Genomic DNA, 22,126 nt, shown 5'->3' with positions numbered 1-22,126 from the left:
TTTTACTGAAGGATTTCTAACTTTTAATACTTTTCATCTAACAAATGAATAAAGATAACAAAGTGAATAATGCCTTACTTTTGATGAAATGCAGCGAGCAAACGCGATAATTCCCGATATTTTGGATCTTTAAATCTCCACGAAAAATGTCCGCTATCAACTTCCGCTTATTTTGCCCCTTCAGCTCTCTCTTGTATTTACCTTAGTTTCTATCTTTTTTTTTAACTGTAAATTTAGGTAGCTGTGCCTCACGGTCACCCCGACTGGCTCAGTAAATTGCAGCTCAAAACCTGGCAGTTTTCGATGTTTTTAACGGGTGTGAAAGTGCGTGTTTTCCCATTCACTAACATGTACCGGAAGTGACGCTTGTCCCCCAGTTAAAATTTTCGGTCACGTGGGTGCGGATCTACGCTCCAGTGACCTTTCGTGAAATCACCCTATAAAACATTTGTATTAAAAAAACCCATCTCAAGCTTCTAAACACAGGGAGGTAGAGATCCCTTCTGTTTAATCCCTCCTCAAAAGTTAATCCCCATCCCAAGTGAAACTGTTGTTTCCTCAATTGCATGTTTGTAACTCATTAGGTTGGCAGACGAGAACTCCACTTTATACCCTTATTTGTGATCGGTGTAGTGCCCTGAACAACTCAGTAAGATATCATGTTACATGATGCAATATTCCATTGTGATTTCTTGGCCTCATGTGTTCCACCGAATTCCAGCTATAGCTCAAAAACAGCATTTCACTTACCAATTTAAGCAACACAACTGTCAGGACGTAACACATAATGAATTATTTCAGATAACAAGATTTCTAGTTTGCATCAGAAATAACCAGATTTGACTGGAAGGTCAACAAGCTGTCATGTTAATACTGCTTTTCTCTCTCCACTGGTGCTGTCATTTCAGATTCCCAGTATTTGGAATGTTTTGTATCCCTTCATTCTAGCATTGTTTTTGTTTTGTTTTCTCTCTCCTTTTCATTTACATTTCCTCCAGTCTTATCGTCTATGATCACAAGCCTTCACCACCTACTCTCAACCAGCAGCACACTTGTATGATTCAGTCCCTGCTAGTCTACATCTAATTGCAGATATTTGCTTTGTTTTATGGCTGCATCTTAAAACATGCTGATTTCTACCTTTCCTCAGTTCCAATGAAAGGTCAATGGCCTGTAAAGTTAATGCTGTTTTTCACTTTGTTGATGTTGCCTGACTTGCTGAGTATTTCCAGTATTACTAGGCTTTATTTCAGATTTGCAGTTTTTGCAGTTTTTGCTGTTTGATTTATGTTTATAATGCTACCTCCTGAATGAAATTAATCCCATGTGAAGTAAAAAAATTACAACTGAACTACAGAAATGTAAGGGGTTTAAGATTTAGTCATTCTTGGCTTGCTAATAACACAGCACACTACGCCCAATGAGACGACCTACCTCCAGCTTGTCATCTAGGGATATGCTACAGGCCATCTTGTTAGTATGCAAAGCTTGTTGCTCTAAGAAAGCAAAAGCAAGAGTATTAGAGAACTGGGGAATTATTTAGCAGGAACCTTAAATCAATGTACACTGGGAATATCTAATTTAGAAACACTGTGCATGTTAAAGGAAATTTGGCATTTGTTCATCATCCAACCAAATAATTTCAATTTTCATTGAATTCATTCAGTTGTAAAGCCATGGCAGATTTACAACCGCTGCCTATTGGGTCATTTTTGCTTTCCTGATCGAGATCAACGTAATCAGGGAGTCAGAACTACCCAAATCCAGTAATATAACTTCAATACATAACATAGAGTCATAGTCATAGAGTGTTACAGTGTGGAAACAGGCCCTTCGGCCCAACTTGCCCACACTGTCCAACATGTCCCATCTACACCTGTCCCACCTGCCTGCATTTGACCCATCTATCTATCTATACTATTACTAAAACTCTCATCTTGACCACTTCGGGTCTGCGTTGTAATTAAATTTGCGAAAAAACGCTATCCTATATCGCTAGGATTTTTCCGCCACCTTACTCACCGTTCTTCTTTGCTCCAAGCCACCAAGTTTAGTTCAATTGTGAAATATGAGAAAAGTTATGAAGATTTAAAAAATCATGAGATCAGCAGATTGGTCTTCTCGCCTGTCAGTCACGCCTCTCCCGGCACCCGTTGGAGAATAAAGCCCCGGAGGCGGGGCTGAGTAAACAAGGCGTGCTGATTGAGTCCGCAAGAGTGGAGTCGGGAAAGCCGCTGTGTGGAGTCGTGAAAGCCGCTGCATGGTCTGGAAAGGCCCTGTGTGGAGTTGGGTAAGCTGCTGTGTGGAGCCGAGAGATGCTGTGTGGTGCCGCGGCCAGTGGCCGCTGAGTGGAGTCCCTCTTCCCCCACACACACACCCTCCCCCCCCCACACCCTGCCTTCCCCCTCCCCTCTTCCACCCCCCCCCCTCCCCCTCCCTCTTCCCCCCTCCCCCTCCTCCCCACAAACCCCCTTCCCCCCTTTCCCCCTTCCCCCCTCCACCTCCTCCTCACACACCCACTCCCCCCAAACACTCACCCCCCCCTTTACCCCTCCCCGTTCCTCCCCCCACACCACCCCCTCCCCCACACCACCCCCTCCCCCACACCACCCCCTCCCCCCACACCACCCCTCCCCCACACCACCCCCTCCCCCCACACCAATCCCTCCCCACCACACCACCCTCCTACACACACCACACCCTCCGCCCCACACCACCCCTCCCCACACCACCCCCATCCCCCACAACCCACCCCTCCCCCACACCCCCTCCCCCTCACAACCACCCCCTCCCCCCACACCACCCCTTCCCCCCACAACCACCCCTCCCCCCACACCACCCCTCCCCCAACCACCCCCCTCCCCCCACACACCCCCTCCCCCCCACGACCACCCCCCTCCCCCCCCATCCACGCCCTCCCCCGCCAACTCCCCTCCCCCCACACCATCCCGCCCCCCACTACCACCCCGTGCCCCCCCACAGCCACCCGCCTCCCCCCACACCCCCACCCCCTCCCAATCACATACACCGAACCCATCCCCACACACACCAACCCTCCCACACACACCACCCCTCCTCCCCCCCCCCCACCTCCCCTCCCCCCTCCCCTCCCCCCTCTCTCCTCATTTTAAACCTGTCCTCTGATTCTCAATTCACTTGTTCTGGGTATAAGAGTAGATAACAGAAGTTACTTACCCCAATCGAATGTTTATACCTCATTACGTTGTGAGATCAGAGCTCCACATCATAACAGTGTTTGTGATCTTATCAATGCCTTATACAATAGAGTAAATATATACTTTGCCAATACCAAGCAATAACAATATCCAACAAGAAAAATCACCCCCTGGCATTCAATTGCATTACCATCACTGAATCCTTCATCATCAATACATTGAGGGTTACCATTATCCAAAAACTGAATTGGAGTAGCTATATACGGGGGGCACAGAGGTGCAGCGGTAGAGTTGCTGCCTTAAGCCCCTGTCCCACTTGGGAAACCTGAACGGAAACCTCTGGTGACCTTGCGCCCCACCCAAGATTTCCGTGAGGTTCCTGGTGGTTTTGGTCACTCTCCCTAATGGTCGAAAGTGGTTTCCACAAGTCGAGGCTTCTTCTATGTTCCTGCGATTATTTCAACAAATTCAAAACCGGCCTCGACTAAAAATAGGTTGCCGTTTGGTCGAAGCCAGTGGAGTAGGGCCGCTATTTACTTACAGGCAGTCGAAGGCAATCTCCTTCGCTGACCGGCCATTTTGATTGGCTCATTGGAGTTTTCAGCAAAGATCCTATAGGATCTTTGGTTTTCAGGACCTAGAAGATCCGCCGGAATGTAAAATGCCCGCTAACTTTATTACACTTCTTAAAACTGTCTCCACTCCTTCTCCCCCTCCCCTTCTCTCCCCTTTCTCCCCTTCTCTCCCCCTTCTCTCCCCTTCCCTCCCCTTCCCCCCATTCTCTCTCCCTTCTCTCTCCCTTCTCTTCCCCTATTCTCTCCCCTTCTCTGTCATTCTCTCCCCGTCTTTCCCCTTCTCTCCCTCCCTCCCGTGCTCTCTAAAGGACTTATGGCCCTGTCTCACGGTGCGAGTCCACCCATGAGTGATCCCGAGTTTAAAACAAATCAAACTCGTGGTAATCACGTAGAATTAACGTAGCGGGAAAGTCGGAACTCGTGGACGTAGCTTAGCGACTCGTAACGCTATCGGCAGGTACTCGGGAAACATGTTAACTCGTGAAAATCTTTCAACATGATGAAAGATTTCCACGGGTCAAATTTACTCTTGAAGTAAAAATGTTAAACTTTTAAACTCGTTGTAAGAACGTAGTAGCCCGTGAGTTTACCGTAGTGACACGTGAGTCTACCGTGGGCAATCTTTAACTCAGCGGGACAGGCAGCATCTCTGGAGAGAAGGAATGGGTGACGGGATGACGTTTCCAAAACTCTGCTGCGTTACTGTGCGTTCACTTTTTGTCAACCAGCATCTGCCCTTTCTTGTGTATGACATTATTTGTATCCGTGGCAGTTGATTGTCGCTCCCTTCAGTTTCCCAGGGGGTCGGGACGGGACTGGAGTTGGGAGGGAAAGATGGGGACGGGGGGGGGGGGGGGGAGGGGAGTGTGGGTAGGGGGGTGGTTGGGGTGACTTAGTACGGGAGACAAGTGCAGGAGAGATGCACTGACTGTGTGGGCAGACACTTTGGTAGTGATTGCCCATGATGTTCACTGTCGAGGACTTCATAATGCAGAGAACATTATAAACAGTTGCCGCAAAAAAATATTTTGTGTGGATCTGGTATATCTGGGTATTGAAGGCGCTTCTGGTCTGCAGTGTGCAATAGTCACCAAAATACACTGCATCTTTAGAAAGGAAAAATACTGTCCCACTTAGGAAACCTGAACGGAAACCTCTGGAGACTTTACACCCCACCCAAGGTTTGCGTGCGGTTCCCAGAGGTTCCCGGAGGTTTTTGTCAGTCTTCCTACCTGCTTCCACTGCCTGCAACCTCCGGCAACCACCTGCAACCTCCGGGAACCGCACAGAAACCTTGGGTGGGGCGCAAAGTCTCCAGAGGTTTCTGTTCAGGTTTCCTAAGTGGGACAGGGGCATTAGTCATGGTGCTGTACAACATGGAAACAGGTCCTTCTGCCCAGCTTGGCCGTGCCGTCCAAGTTGGCGTCTTGGGGTAGTCCTATTTGCGTGCATGTGGCCCATATCCCTCTAACCCCTTCCCATCCATTTATTTGTCGTTAATAACCTCAAGAAAATATTAAGTCTACGTGAGCCTGCTTCAGTTTCCTGGGTCCAACTCAGAGAGAAGTCTCCCCCCTTTCCAGGGTTAATCGCTCCACTGTTCGGTGCGGTCGGTGCGGATTCGGTGGGCCGAAGGGCCTGTTTCCGCGCTGTATCTGTAAAACTAAAAACTAAACAGGGAATATGAAGGACAGTGGGGAAATAGGCCCAGAAATTTCAGTAGTGTGAAGAAGGGTCTGGACCCGAAACGTGGGGGACAATATATAGGAAGAGCGGCGTGCTTTGTAACTTTGTCAGCGCCGTAGGTGACTGCTATTCGTATACATTGTGTATGCAAGCAAATAATTTCTCCATGCCTCGTCACATGTGACAATAAATTATTCCTATTCCTATTCCTACTCCTTTTCTCCAGAGATGCTGCCTGAGTTACTCCGGCTTTTTGTGTCTACATTCGGTGTAAACCGGCTTCTGCAGTTCTTTCCCACACAGCTTCCATACACGACCGGCTAGAGCGCAGGGGACATTTTGGGATGGGATGAAAGCGTTTGTCTTCCCAGGTAATGGGAAGCGCGGCTCATCCATCACTGGGTTTCCAGCTTCCTAGTATTCCCAACTTGAGATACCGGAGTACCACGGCAGCAAACGTAATTGTACCTGATATATTCTTATAGCTTCCAGAGACATGCAGTTACAATCAAATGACTTAAGTACAAATCCCACCAGGGCGGCTATGGGATGTAAATTGCTATTGGTAATAGTGTCAACAAAGTTATGACAGATGACTGTAAAAACATCTGGTTTTCTCTTGCTTCTGAGTGCAGGAATATGACATCCTTGCCCGGTGTGATACACGTGCAACTCCTGGTCGCCCGTAACGTGACCAACTCTGGAATGGGCGAGCAAGCCATTTGGTCAAGGACATTGGCCCTTGTCAATAACAGCCAGATCCCGATATATGAATAAATATTTTTTTTTGCCAAACACAAAAATGTTGGAGTTCTTCCAGCATTTTATTGTTTATTTGTTCAAGATTCCATCACCTGCAATCTCTTGCTTCTCAATGTCACTAAGTTAGGTAGCGCGGCGGCACAGTGGTAGAGTTGCTGCCCCACAGCGCCAGAGCCCGGGTTCGATCCCAACTTATGACTGCCATCAGCCAGGCTTGTGCTGGAGCTGTCGGGCTGGGGTGACTGTAGGGTTCTGAAAACTTTGTTTCCCAGGGCTGGGGTGAGTGTGAAAGGGGTGGTTTCTGGGCAGATCTGCCCAATCAGCAATGTTTTGGGCCGCTGATTTTTATACAGTTAAGTCGCGACGGTGGGACGGCTGCTCTGACGGACATACTGGGTGAGTAGAGAGATACACACTGCTATCCCTCTGATCTACGGACCTTGCTGTCGGGGGAAAAATAACGTTAATGTTCAATTTACATAATCTTTTTGTTAGAAGTTTACCAATGCTTTGATGAGAGATAAATTAAGGGAATAAAACAATTTTACAGACACAAAAAGCTGGAGTAACTCTGCCAAGCCGGCAGCATCTCTGGAGAGAAGGGTCGAAACGTTTTTTCAGTCTGAAGAACGGACTCGACCAGAAACGTCACCCATTCTTTCTCTCCAGAAATGCTGCATGTCCCGCTGAGTTACTCCAGCATTTTGTGTCTATCTTTGGTGTAAACCAGCATCTCAGGTTCCTCCCGACACAAAACAGCCTATGCCTTTCAATGATTGATGCCAGACCTTGAACAAATGCAGTTCAAATGGACTTTTGAATGCAATTTTGGAAGGATTGTTTCTTGAAACAAACTGTTCTAAAAGTTTGAAGGAAGGAATAGCAGATCCTAGTTTAAACCAAAGATAGACACAAAATGATGGACTAACTCAGCTTGTCAGGCAGCATCTCTGGAGAAAAGAAATAGGTGATGTTTCGGGTCGAGATCGTTCTTCAGGCTGGGTCTTTTTATGGTGAAAAAAAAACTGCATGACATCATTTTTACCATGTGATGATTTTTCCACACGTCGTTGTTGTTGGCTCAAGAGTAACTCGGGAGAGGAACTTGGTAACTCGGGAGAGGAACTTGGTAACTCGGGAGCGGAACTTGGTAACTCGGGAGAGGAACTTGGTACATCGCAGAAATGAGAAGTAAACGGCAAACTTAGACATACACGTGGAAACTCGTTTAAACTCGTGAACATAAACTTGGAATCTCATAGACACCCACGAGTTTGATTTTTTCTTTCACTCGGGATCACTCGTGGGTGGACTCGCACCGTGAGACAGGGGTTTAACCGTGCTCTGTGGCAGCCATTCACCTTCCTCTTCATCGCGCAGACAGCGCTCCTCCGCTGTCCCTGGACCCCCACCTTCGCGATGTGTTTGTGTGTGTCTGTGTGTGTGCGGTCGGTAGCAAAGATCCTGTAGGATCTTAGGTCAGTAGATGCAGCTCACGCTTCAGTCGAAGCTTTCCAGGCGAGTGACCAAAACCTCTGGCGACTCATGGAAACCTTGGGTGGGGCACAAGGTCACCAGAGGTTTCCTTTCAGGTTTCCTAAGTGGAACAGCGGCTTTATAGTACCAGAGACCCGGGTTCAGTCCTGACCTCGGGTGCTGTCTGTATGACGTTTGTACGTTCTCCCTGTGACCGCATGGGTTTCCCCAGATGCTCCATTTTCCTCCCACATTCCAAAGATGAGCAGATTTGTAGGTGAATTAGCTTCTGTTAATAGTCTTTAGTGTGTAGGATAGAACTAATGTATGGGTGATCATTGGTCGGCATGGACTCCGTGGGCTGAAGGGCTTGTTTCACTCTGTATCTCTAAAACTAAAAGTAAAATCAATGTGGCTATAAGAGGAGGCCAGAGGCTTGGAATCGATGGCAAGTAAAGGGCCTGTTCCACTTACGTGTCCTTGGCACACAAATTACGCGACCTCGTGGTCGCGTTAAGGCGCACGGGCATCGTATGGCCACGCGGGGCCGGTCCCACTGTGAATCGTGGAGGGGTATGTAGTTGTGCGCGACATCGCGCGGGGCTCCGAAATATTTGTAGCGAACGAAATCCAACGGCCTGTCGCGTAACTGACGGCCAAAGTGAGACAGGCCCAAGACCCTGGCGCGACGCAACGTCTCACCTGCAACAGCAGCAGAAGCAGGTAAACGATCGCCGAACTCGGCCTGGGGCTCACGGCCGTTGCGGTCCGGATCCGCCCCCACTTCTACACCTAGAACGGGGCCAAGAAAATTGAAGATAGAAACAAAGTGCAGGAGTAACTCAGCGGGACCGGAAGCATCTCTGGAGAGAAGCAATGGGTGATGTTTCAGGTCAAGACCCTTCTTTTCAGACTGAAGGAGAGTCTCGACACCCATTCCTTCTCTCCAGAGATGCCGCCGGTCCCGCTGAGTTACTCCAGCTTTGTGTCCATCTTCAAATGGTCTCACGCGCTCCAGACGGCTGTGCGTATGCACAAAATTGTGCCCGACCTTCGCGGGACCGTCACAGGACCGTCGCGGCTCAACGCGACCACGAGGACGCGTAATTTGCGTGCCAAGGACACGTAAGTGGGACAGGCCCTTAACTCTTCTCCCAACTTTCTAAAGGCTGGCCATCATCTACAAGGCTCAAGTCAGGAGTTTGATGGAATACTCTCCACATGCCTGGATGAATGTGTTCAGGCAACGTTACAACATATAGGATGTCTACATCACAACCTTTGACTCATTCTACCAATGATGCACAGTAGCAGTAGTTTGTACAATCTGCCAGATGCACTCTAGCAACTCACCAAGACAGAACCTTCTAAAACCACGACCTCTAGCAGCTAGGAGAACAAGGGCAGCAAAATAATTGGAGCATTGCCACCTGAAAGTTGCCATCCAAGCAACACAACATCCTGACTTTCCAGATTCAGATGATTTTATTTATCAGGGTGCAATTAAATTCCTTGTTCACATGAAGGTCATTGAAGAAACAGTATGCACACAGTAATGATGTTGGACAACTGCAAAACAGCAGAATTCTGCTACGCCATCTGTATTAGAGCAAATAAATTAAAGTGCAAGAATAACAGAATGAGGTAAGGTTAAGAGTAAGAATACATGGCAGCACCTTTTGGAAGGGGATGTGGAAAAGATGATTAGATCAGGAATTTGATAGCAGTGGGGAAGAAGCTGTTAAGTCTGGATATCTGGGCTTTCAAGCTCCTGCGTGTTCTCCCAAAGGGAATGCGACTCTTTTTGTCATATCCCCCTTCTCTGCTTCCGTCTGTGCTGAGGCCTAATGGCGGAGCTGGAGTCCTCCAACTACGACCGACCTCGAGGCTCCAGAAGCAGAGCCAGCCAGGACTCACCAACGTGAGGCTGGCCGAATTCGGAGCTGTGGTGGCGTTCCGGCGTTCCGGTGGCGGCGGCCCGACTTGAGGCTGAGGCGGTGCTCCGGTGGCGGCGGCACGACTCGGGGCTGAGGCGGTGCTCCGGTGGCGGCGGCACGACTCGGGGCTGAGGCGGTGCTCCGGTGGCTGAGGCGGTGCTCCGGTGGCTGAGGCGGTGCTCCGGTGGCTGAGGCGGTGCTCCGGTGGCGGCGGCACGACTCGGGGCTGAGGCGGTGCTCCGGTGACGGCGGCACGACTCGGGGCTGAGGCGGTGCTCCGGTGGCTGAGGCAGTGTTCCGGCGGCGGCGACCTGAATCCGGGGCTCGGCCGCGGGCCAGTGAACGACATCGTCGGGAGCTCGCAGGTCACAGGCTGGTGACCTGTTTTTACGGAGCTCCCGCGGCAACAGTTGCGTCCGCTGGACTGGTGGACGGCAGCTTCGACCACCCCAGGCCGCGGAGCTTGAACCGGCCCGTTCGCGGAGCTCGGTTGAGCCGCGGGACTGACTACCATCGCCCGGTGGGGTAACAACATATCGCCTCAGCGCAGAGGGAGAATAAGGAGGGAACAGACAGTGACTTTAAGATTTTGCCTCCATCACAGTGAGGAGGTGCCTGGTGAACTCACTATGGTGGATGTTAATTTGTGTTTATTGTGTGTTTTGGTATTTATTATTATATGTATGACTGCAGGCAACGACATTTCGTTCAGACCGAAAGGTCTGAATGACAAATAAAGGAATCTAATCTAATCTAACCTAATCTAATCTAAGAAGAGGAAAATGGGAATGGCCAAGCTTACAAGCACCATTCACAATACTTCCAAACTTCCTGATGCAATGCACCATGAAGATGGACTGGATGGAAGGGAGTGACGAGCCTGTGATGGACTCGGCAGTGTTCACTACTCTCTGCATGTTTAGGTCATCAAGAGCAGAGCGGTTGGGATACCAGGCTGATGCATCCCTTCAGAATTCCATTTTATAGTGCATCTGTAGAACTTTGAGAGAATCCTCATGAACACTATATCTTCTTAGATGCGCAAGAAAGTAAATAGGCTGATTCGCTTTCTTGATCACTGCATCAGTGTGAAGGGATTGTGTTATGAAAGCCTGGGAATTTGAAACTGTTGTCCATCTCTACAGCAGCTTTGTGGATAAGGACAGGGTTGGGTTCATCCCCTTGCTTGCTTGGGCCAACAATCAACTCTTTTGTCTTGCAGACTTTAAGGGCTAGTTTGATTTCTTGACACCAACTCACAAGGTTCGCAATCTTTTTTCTGCACTTCAACTCATCGTTGTTATTGATCCGGCTGACAAACTCGTATCATTGTTGAACTTAAAGATTGAGTTGGCATTGTACAGGGAGTAGAGCAAGGCACAGAGCTGATGGACACCAGTGCTGAGGGTCAGGGTGGAGGAGATGGTATTACAAATTCTAACTGACTGAGGTCTGCCTATCATGATGGTGGACCTGATAGAGATATACAAATATTTGAGGGCCACTGATAGGATGGATAGTGCGAACAATTCTCCCATAATGGATACATTTAATACCAGAGAGGTTTAAGGTGGGTAGTAATTAAAAAGTAACAGGATTTGAAGGGGAAAAAAACCTAAGTGTAGTTGCAATCTGCTTTGCTCTACCTGAGAAAGTAGTGGTGGCAGGTGCTTTCATTACATTTAAGGAATATCTAGGCAAGCACTTGAATCACTAAGACTATATACCATGTGCTGGTGAATGGGATTAGTAAAAGATGGGTACGATGGTAAACATTGATCTAGTGGGTTGAACAGCCTGTTTCTGTGTTGAACAACTCAATGGCATTGACACTTATGGGAAATTCAAGCAGTTCATGATTACGTGGCTTACTTGATATACTTTGAAGATGACTGAACCAAACAGTGTTTCTCGTTGCATATTTTTTGGTATTATTATAATTTTATTCCTGTACATAGTGCCAGTGTACAAGACTGGAATTTGCTTTCAATGTGAACATTATTTCTACAGTTACAACCCCATTATGAACTTTATTGCTGCTGGTAACTCTGTAACCATTAGCAACGCTCATTAGCATTCCAACAGAAATATGTTTGGTGCTAAATATGTCAAATGCTTTTTTTTACAAATCAAAATCTTGTTAACATCAGGGTTGGGCAGTTCAAATTCATTACAAGAGAATTCAGAGTAAACCATCTAGATAGCCACCTTTCCCACTAACATATAGGAATCATGTTTAGTTAAGACGCATATGAGGGTAATTATTTTCATAGGCAGCCTTTCAACTGATCAACTCTATCCCATTCCACTTATTCCTCTGTAAAAATGTTTTTCAAACATGCAATTAACACATTCCTGATTCTCTCATCAGCCACCTATACTAAGGGTAATTCACAGTATCTGAGTAACCTGCCAACTAGCACGTCTTTGGGGTACAGGAGAAAACTGAAGCTCCCAGGGCAAACCCGCACAGTGACAGAGAGAAGGTTCATGCTCCAAGCAGACAGGACCAGAGGTCGGAATCGAACCCGGACTTGACTGGATCACTCACTGGAGTTCAGCTATAGCTGCAGTGCTACAGTGCTGCATTGCAGCTCTTCTGTTCTGCCCTTGCTTAATTTATAAGAAGATTCTAAGCAGACTAGAGAGACACACTTGCATTTAACACTGCAGGGCCTCTACTCGCTGGAGTTTAGAAGGTTGAGGGGGGACCTCATTGAAACTTACAGAATAATGAAAGGCATAGATAGAGTGGATGTGGAAAGGATGTTTCCACAGGTGGGAGAGTCCAGGACCAGAGGTCATAGCCTCAGAATTAAATCCAAGGCATAGCTATGGGCCCTAGCCAAGCCAGCCTCTTTGTAGGGTACGTAGAACAATCCCTGTTCTAAATCCCTGGCCGTATCCCCAAACTATATTTCCGCTACATTGACGACTGCATTGGTGCTACCTCCTGCACCCATGCATAACTCACTGACTTCATCCACTTCATCACGAATTTCCATCCGGCACTCAAATTCACCTGGACCATTTCCGACATCTCCCTACCATTTCTAGATCTCACCATCTCCATCGCAGGCAACAGACTTCTGACCGACATCTACTACAAACCCACTGACTCACATAGCTATCTGGACTACACTTCTTCCCACCCTGCTTCCTGTAAGGACTCTATCCCCTATTCCCAATTCCTCTGCCTACGCCGCATCTGCACCCAGGATGAGGTGTTCCACACCAGGGCATCGGAGATGGCCTCATTCTTCAGGGAACGGGGGTTCCCCTCTTCTATTATAGATGAGGCTCTCACCAGAGTCTCCGCTATATCCCACAGCTCCGCTCTTATTCCCCCTCCCCCTATTCGTAACAAGGACAGAGTCCCCCTTGTCCTCACCTTCCACCCAATCAGCCATTGCATGCAACATATAATCCTCTGACATTTTCGCCACCTCCAATAGGATCCCACTACTGGCCACATCATCCCATCTCCTCCCCTTTCCGCAAAGACCATTACCTCCGTAACTCCCTGATCAATTCGTCCCTTCCCACCTAAACCACCCCTTCCCCCGGTACTTTCCCTTACAACCGCAGTAGATGCAACACCTGTCCCTCTACCTCCCCCCTCGACTCCATCCAAGGACCTAATCATTCTTTCCAGGTGAGGAAGAAGTTCACCTGCACCTCCTCCAACCTCATCTACTGCATCCGCTGTTCTAGGTGTCAACTCCTCTATATCGGCGAGACCAGGCGCAGGCTCGACGATCGTTTCGCTGAACACCTCCGCTCAGTCCGTCTTAACCAACCTGATCTCCTGGTGGCTCAGCACTTCAACTCCCCCTCCCATTTCCAATCTGACCTTTCTGTCCTGGGCCTCCTCCATTGTCAGAGTGCGGACCACCGTAAATTGGAGGAGCAGCACCTCATATTTAGCTTGGGTGGTTTACACCCTGGCGGTATGAAAATTGACTTCTCTAGGATAGCCTATACTTTCTCCCTACTTTTGCTCCCTTTCCCAGCTCTCCCACAGTCCTCCTGTCTCCTCCTACTTCCTTTCTTCCCCCCCCCCCCGACATCAGTCTGAAGGAGGGTCTCGACCCGAAACATCGCCTATTCCTTCTCTCCATAGATGCTGCCTCACCCGCTGAGTTTCTCCAGCATTTTTTGTCTACTCAGAATTAAAGGGTGCTCTTTTAGAAAGGAGGTGAAGTGGAACTTCTTTAGTCAGAGGGTAGTTAATTTGTGGAACTCATTGCTATAGAGGGCTGTGGAGGTCATCAGTAGATATTTTTAAGGCAGAGAGAGACAAATTCTTGATTCGAACGGGTGTCAAGGGTTATGGGAAGAAAGCAGGAAAATAGAATTAAGAGGCAGAGATCAGCCATGATTGAATGGCAGAGTAGACTCGATGGGCCGAATGCTCTAATTCTACAATAACTTGTGAACGTGTGAACACTGTTCAGTTTGAACAAGAGCATGAGCTGTGTTTCCCACCCTCAAGCACAAAAGAAATGCTTCAACTATTGATGCAGTTTCAAATCACTTGCCAGAAAAGGCTGCAGATGGTAAGTGTATGTGAGGGTGAAATGGGGATTGGCTGGGTGCCACTGTAAACTCTTCAACATTAAATAGCTGCCAACATACACTGTAAATACTTGTCCATCTAGAACAATCACTTGACCTTAGGACTGAGGCCCAAATCCTGTAGAATGATATTCCGGCATGGCTGAACATTTCATGTAACAGTTACTCCAATAAGTTCCAGAGCAGAATTAGGCCATTTGTTCCATCAAGTCTACTCCACCATTCAAACATGGCTGATCTTCTACCCGCGACCTTATTCTCTTGCCTTCATCCCATAACCCTTGGCACCCTTACTAATCAAGTATCTATCAATCTCCGCCTTAAGTCTATCCATTGACATGGCCTCCAAAGCCGTGTGTGGCAATGAATTCCACAAATTCACCACCCGCTGATGAAATAAATTCCTTCTCATCTCATCAATGGAAATGAGCTTGGACTTATGGCTTGCTCAGGCTTCAGACATGTCACAGAAAAAAGTTTAAAGCCTGGATTGAGGCTTGTAAAGGAACTATTGGAGCTCCTATCAAAGTGATCTTAATATAGTGGAAAACCACAAGAGACAAGTGCTGCTTTCCATTGTGCCCAACTTTTCCCCCAAATCTTCCACATTCCCTTTTAAAGGGCAAGCCATTCCCTGGAAATATTGTAGTTAACTGACTAAATGTTAGGAGCATCATGATCAAGGTCATAGGTGTGTTGGGATCCAGGCTGAATTGTGTTTGCTGTTGCAGAGGAAGTTGAAGCATTCAAAGCCGTTAATCATATTCTGTGATTCAGCACTTAAGTTTTTTAAATGATTTGCAACTTCTTTTTATTTTTATTGAAATTGCTGACCATTGCTATTTCCCAGTAGTACATGATTTTACATTTGCTTTTACATTTACCTTTACTATTTATTCATCAAGACAATATCTAATGTTAAATGATTTGCCTGAAATAGAGGACTGTAGTTATAAGGAGAGATTGGATAGACTGATCTCACAGGAATCAGAGGAGGCCAAAGAGTGACCTTATAGATGTTTATAAAATGGAGAGACATAGATAAAGTAGATGATCGAAGTAAAGACACAAAGTACTGGAGTAACTCAGGAAATCAGACAGCATCCCTGAAGTCTGAAGAAGGGTCAAGCCGGAAGAAGGGTCCCGACCTATCCATGTTCTTCAAGCATACTGTCTGACCCGCTGAGTTGCACCAGCACTTAGAGACTTTTCTTTTATAAGCCAATATCTGTAGTTTCTTGTATCTAGGTAGTGTTCCCCCCCCCCCCCCCCCCCAGGCAATGGAGTCTAGGATATAGGTTTAGGATGAGAGGGAATATATTTAAAGACAATCTAAGGGGTATTTAGTTAAATATGGGGGTTTTTTAAATTCCAGGAACGGGTGCTTTGATCTTGCATACATTTGTACTAACATACTTTAACTCTGCTTTAATTTTAGGGGCACAACATCTTTGCCAACCTTTCGTCCAAAGAATACAGTGATTTGATGCAATTGCTAAAGCAAGCTATCCTGTCCACTGACCTCATGCTTTATTTTGAGTAAGTGTTTCCATTATATCTTGATTACAAGAAGGATTTGCCATTTAAGCTTATTATTATTGTTTCAATTATAAATGTAATGCTATTCAGCAAAGTTGCATTTGCCAAGTTGAACAATGAAGGCTCAGGATCTATTCCAGGATTTTAACACAATTTAGCTTGACACTTCAGTACAGTATGGAAAGTAGAATTTTTTTGGATAATATCTTAGAACAAGGAGTTATTTGGAGGATGCTTAAGATCCAATGGCTGAGAAAAAGAAAATCATTCATTGGTCTCATTCATTTTTGTTTTTCCCTCAGCACTAAGTTTACTTGCAAAATGGCTGCAATGTTTTCTTAAATCAGTTATTGATCTGCAGAATCAATGTATTTGTCCTAAAGCAGATTCAGATGCGTGTTGCAAAAGTGCAAGTTCCTTGTTTGTTTCTCCTTTGTATATCTTTCAGATGAATCTGCATGATATAAGCACAGTCACATAGTCTGTGAACTGCTGCTGCACCACTCATGGTTGTACCCATTCTAACATCAGTATTACAAGCGCCTGGAGAAATTTAAGTGTACAATGGCGATTTATACAACAGAATTTCCTTTTTTTGCATCACTTAAGTTATTTGAAAATATGTATTCATTGAATTAAAGATATTGAGGAGATTAACGTTATTTAACCAAGGTTATGGCTGGACTGTGCATTAATTTTACTGATTGCAATGGGGTGGTTCATTTTGATGTGTATACCAGCGATTTGTATTTCCAGTATGTGAAAGTAAGCATTTTAAAACCTGTTTCATTTAATCATATAATTAGCAGATTGCTCATTTATCAACATTTATTGCTGACTGAAGCTATTTAGATGCCGGCAGTTATATGGCACATTCCGTTGTTGGTTTGTTGGAATGCGCTAATTTTCCTGAGTGTATCATATTAATCGTGCTTGGAATTGTAATGCTAAATTCAAGCATAGATATAACAACAAATATTTTCTTCATTTGAATGCAGGCTGCGCTCAAAGTTCTTTGAGTATGTCATGTCTGGGGAACACAACTGGTGTCTTGAGAAGCACAGACAAATGTTGAGGTAACAGTATTCTGAAATGTTTTGTTTTCTCCTTGACTACATGATTACAATAATAAAATGGCTAACTAAACCCCTCCGTTATTGACCCTAATTTCTATTGAACTCGGCAACATTCTGAAGATGAATCACAGCAACTTGTTTGTTTTTCTATAGTAAGGTACAATATAAAATATTTTCATCTGTCAAAGGTATTGGTTGCAAATGATCATATAAAGTTGCTGGTTTACTTATCAAACTGGATTTCAAATAAAATCCACATCTTTTAATATTCATTTGCAGTTGATTCTCTGACAGCTCTTGGCTTAAAAAAAAAAAAAGGACTGATCCTGGAGTATGTTCCGAGATCAATAGTTTTTGAATGGCTTAAATAAATACCTGAAATCAAAAGAAGGGTCCCAACCCGAAACGTCACCTCTCCATTCCTTCCACAGATCATGACCTGTTGAAGTGCTACAACCCTTTGTGCTTTACTTGAGGTCCCAGTATCTGCAGTTCCTTGTGTCTCTGCGTGAAGTCAATCGGTGATTTTGCATAGCAAATATTCATTGGCAATTTGATTAGGGGAAGGAAGGAGAGAATGGAATGTTCACAAACATGTCTAGTGCTACTCTACCCCCATTGTTAGCCAAGGTGTGCACAAGCATTGTTTTGTTATTAGTTATGATCCATCATCAGCATAAGAGATGGTTAAATCATCAAGGGAGAAAAGCTAGTTAACGCGTGTGAGCAGGTGTCCCGTCACAAAGTCATACATTGTAAAAGAGGATTATTAACTCTCGTTTCAGTGGGCGCTGTTTGTAATTAGAACTAGAGGATAAAATAAACATCAGATCCAAATTGAGAACTTGCAGTTTCATACTAGATGTAACAGACTTAGTGACTTATAATTTGAAGAGTTATTAACAAAGTTAAGATAAATTGCAGCTTATGTTTGCAAATCACTTCTCACAGAGTTCTGTGACCATTTTCAATTTGACTTTAGACTTTAGAGATACAGCACCGAAACAGGTCCTTCGGCCCACTGAGCCCACACCGACCAGCAATCACTATCCTTCACAAACTAGGGATAATTTTACCACTTATTGAAACCAATTAACCTACAAGACTGTATATCTTTGAGATGTGGGAGGTAACTGGAACTCCTGGAGAAACCCACGTGGTCACAGGGAAATGTACAGACAGCACCCGTGGGCAGGATAGAATCCAGGTCTCCGATGCTGTAAGGCAGCAACTCTACCATTTTGCCATCCTATTTTGCTCTTTGTATGACCGAGGCATCCCCATGTTAATGACCCAGTGGACTCAATTTATTAAATCCTTGCTTAGTCATTGGTGGATGGCTGCATTTTATCAATGGAGCTGCAGGCAATTTCATGTCTTTCTTTTACCAGAGACTTGCTGGTTTGTAGTAATTCCGGGGGTTTCCTGTGAGTTGAGAAAGTGCAAGTGAAAGCAAAATAAGCATTCATTCATTTAAAAAAAATAATTGTTCAATATTGGAGATCTGCTGATATTTACAGATATTTAAGGGTAATCTGTACCAAGTGTTTACTAAATAGCTTTATTACTTAAGGGGCTGTCCCACTGCGGCGACCTAATCTGCGAGTTTAGAAGAGTTTGCCCTCGACTCAAACGGAAGTTCCCGCATACTCGCGGCCTCAGCTAGGTCGGGGAAAAAATTTCAGCATGTTGAAATTTTTTCCGCGAGTAAAAATTGGTCGGCATGATTCTTTTGAACTCGTAGTGCAGTGGAGTGGGGTCGCTATGTAGTTACAGGCAGTCGAAGGCAGCTGTAGGCAATCTCCTTCTCTGACCGGGCATTTTCACTGGAGTTTTCAGGACCATGTTAAATGCCCGCTAAACTTTAGTAAACATTGTCTGACTTTTTAAAAGTGTCTCCACTCCTTCTTCCACCCTTCTCCCCCTTCTCTCCTCTTCTCTCCCCTTCTCTCCCCTCTCTCCTTCTCTCACCCTCTCTCCCCTTCTCTCCCCTTCTCTCCCCCCCCCTCCCCCCCCCCCCCCCCGCGCTCTCTAAAGGATTTACCGTACACTGTGCAGCCGTCTTTTACCTTCCTCTTCATCGCGGGTGTGAATTTCAGACAGCGCTCCCCCGGCATTCCCTGGCCCCCACCTTTGCGATGCGTTTGTGTGTATGTGTGCGTGCGGTCGGTCGATCCAGCTCCCGGTTTCATCGCTGACGGTCGATCCAGCTCGAGGTTTTCCAGGCGAGTGCCCTCGAGCTTGAAGGTCGAAGACAATCTTCTGAACTCGCGGATTTGGTCGCCGCAGTGGGACAGCCCCCTAACTGTTACCCAATGTTTGTGGACTCGTGCAACACTGCAGTTTTCTTAAAGAAATTAGATTTTGGTTAGTACCTTGGCCAACATTGTGTGAAAAATAAAGCCAGATGTTATTTGCATCCAGTAAGTGTCTCACCAATTGATCTTGTATGTTTTGTGGAATTGACTTATGTAGCCAGTTGCCAAGCTTTTCTTTTCCTCTGCCTTCAAATAATTTTTTTTAAATGCAATAAGGCAAACAACATTTGGTTGAAAGTTAATTTAAAAAAATGCAGATTTTGGAATACTGGAATAAAAATTAAACCGTGAGGGAAGCAAAATAGTATTAACACATTGAGTCAAAGCCACTGCATCAGTACTGGAAATTTGAGGGGAAAAAAAGAGTACTCTTCAGATTGGTGAGAAGGGTTGGAGTGGTGCTGGGAGAGAATGGGAGGGACTGTGATGGGCTGCAGACTAAGTATGACTGGTTACACTTTTTGGGGGATTCAGTTAACAGGTGAATGAAGGCAGTTGAAGAGGGAAAGGAAAAAAACAAACAAACACCCCGAACTGTGAGAAGCCGAACACAGCAGATGCCAGAATTTTGAAACAAAAGAAAGTGCTGGAAAAAGCTGTCCATGACGCAGCATTTGGGGTGAAAGAAACTGAGCTAATATTTAGAAAAGGACACCAAGTGCTGGAGTAACTCAGCGAGTTAGGAGAGCAGATAGGCCACAGGGGAGATGGTGGTGAGGGGCTCATCTACAACAGCAGGGAGGAAATCATGGTTACTGAAGAAATCAGACATCTGAGATGTCTTAGAATGCAAAACCACAACTTGGGAGAAAATGCAGTGGAGTCAGAGAAATTGAGAGTAGGAGATGGCATCTTTACAGGAGGCCGGATGTGGTCTTATTACAAGCAGTCGCCCCTCTTCCAGCTTTCTCTCCCCACTACTATAATCAGTTACCTCTCTTCCAGCTTTCTCTCCCCTCTCTACTACAACCTGGCTGAAGAAAGGTCCCAACCCAAAATGTCACATATCCATGTTTTCCAGAGATGTTGCCTGACCTGCTGACTTACTCTCGCACTTTGTGTCATTTTCTGAAAACTAGCATCTGCGTGTCTACATCTGAGTTAATATTACCAGTGATTGGCTTTGCATCAGAATTGGCCAGTTCTGATATAAACAGGATAAGCTGGTTAATTAGAATCATTGAATTTGATATTAAGTCTTGAATGTTTCAGCCTCCCTCGGCAGAAGATTAGGTACTTCACCCACCTCTCTTTTCCAGCTTTCTTCCCAACCAGTCTGAGGAAGGTCATGACCTGAACCATTACCTGTCCTTTCTCTCCAGAGATATATTCAGACCCATTGAGATCCTCCAGCACTTGCTCAAGATTTCATCATCTGCAGTTCCTTGTGTTTTAAAGCTTAGATAAAAAAATTTCAAGCTTACATTGGGCTTCTTTGGCACCATGTAGGAAATCAGAAGATAATAGAGAGGTCATAGAAACATAGAAACATAGAAATTAGGTGCAGGAGCAGGCCATTCGGCCCTTCGAGCCTGCACCGCCATTCAATATGATCATGGCTGATCATCCAACTCAGTATCCCGTACCTGCCTTCTCTCCATACCCTCTGATCCCCTTAGCCACAAGGGCCACATCTAACTCCCTCTTAAATATAGCCAATGAACTGGCCTCGACTACCCTCTGTGGCAGGGAGTTCCAGAGATTCACCACTCTCTGTGTGAAAAAAGTTCTTCTCATCTCGGTTTTAAAGGATTTCCCCCTTATCCTTAAGCTGTGACCCCTTGTCCTGGACTTCCCCAACATCGGGAGCAATCTTCCTGCATCTAGCCTGTCCAACCCCTTAAGAATTTTGTAAGTTTCTATAAGATCCCCTCTCAATCTCCTAAATTCTAGAGAGTATAAACCAAGTCTATCCAGTCTTTCTTCATAAGACAGTCCTGACATCCCAGGAATCAGTCTGGTGAACCTTCTCTGCACTCCCTCTATGGCAATAATGTCCTTCCTCAGATTTGGAGACCAAAACTGTACGCAATACTCTAGGTGTGGTCTCACCAAGACCCTGTACAACTGCAGTAGAACCTCCCTGCTCCTATACTCAAATCCTTTTGCTATGAAAGCTAACATACCATTCGCTTTCTTCACTGCCTGCTGCACCTGCATGCCCACTTTCAATGACTGGTGTACCATGACACCCAGGTCTCGCTGCATCTCCCCTTTTCCTAGTCGGCCACCATTTAGATAATAGTCTGCTTTCATGTTTTTGCCACCAAAATGGATAACCTCACATTTATCCACATTATACTGCATCTGCCAAACATTTGCCCACTCACCCAGCCTATCCAAGTCACCTTGCAGTCTCCTAGCATCCTCCTCACAGCTAACACTGCCCCCCAGCTTAGTGTCATCCGCAAACTTGGAGATATTGCCTTCAATTCCCTCATCCAGATCATTAATATATATTGTAATAAGGTCAGGGCGGGAGGAACATCCGCAGCCTCTTGTATCTCTAACATTCTAAGTCACTCACCTGACTGCAGAACTAACTTGAAGCATTAATCTTTCCCTCCCTCCACAGGTGAATATTTCCGACACTTACTGTTTTTATTTCAGATTCCACTGTTCGCAACTGTTCAAAAATGACCAAGAGAAGGAAAAAGTTGTACTGCAGAAAGAACCAATAGATTAGATATCTTGTTGTGGGGATCAAGCTCATGTTGTTCCAGCAATTCTGATAGATGAATTCAGTTTTATTTACCATTACCATTTTATTTTGGCATCAGGTCTATGCTGATGACAGCCTGCGATTTAGGAGGCGTTACCAAACCTTGGGAGATCTCTAAGCAGGTGAGTACAGGAAGCCCCTTTCCCATCATGATAAGGAATAATAAATGTCCCAAAATTGTAAAGTTGATATGTTTAAAGTCAGTTTCATGTTTTACTAAATATTCAGTAATTTGCTTATTGCTTAAAACGAATTCAAATGTTTTTGCCATTCATAACAAG

At 45.7% G+C, this 22,126-nt stretch overlaps 1 protein-coding gene across 1 annotated transcript in view; it reads left to right on the top strand.

Moving 5' to 3' along the window:
* LOC116990306 (dual 3',5'-cyclic-AMP and -GMP phosphodiesterase 11A-like) overlaps nt 1–22,126 on the top strand; it is a 266,877-nt gene that overhangs the window by 196,479 nt on the left and 48,272 nt on the right. Inside the window, exons 15-17 of the mRNA XM_033047817.1 lie at nt 15,629–15,729; nt 16,728–16,805; nt 21,904–21,967. Coding sequence (XP_032903708.1) covers nt 15,629–15,729; nt 16,728–16,805; nt 21,904–21,967 — 243 coding nt within the window. The remainder of the gene's footprint in view (nt 1–15,628; nt 15,730–16,727; nt 16,806–21,903; nt 21,968–22,126) is intronic.

Source organism: Amblyraja radiata, chromosome 2 (genome assembly GCF_010909765.2).
Source record: "Amblyraja radiata isolate CabotCenter1 chromosome 2, sAmbRad1.1.pri, whole genome shotgun sequence".
In the NCBI taxonomy this organism is placed as follows: Eukaryota; Metazoa; Chordata; class Chondrichthyes; order Rajiformes; family Rajidae; genus Amblyraja; species Amblyraja radiata.
Note: the sequence above shows the minus strand (reverse complement) of the source record. Positions and strands in the feature narration are given on the sequence as shown.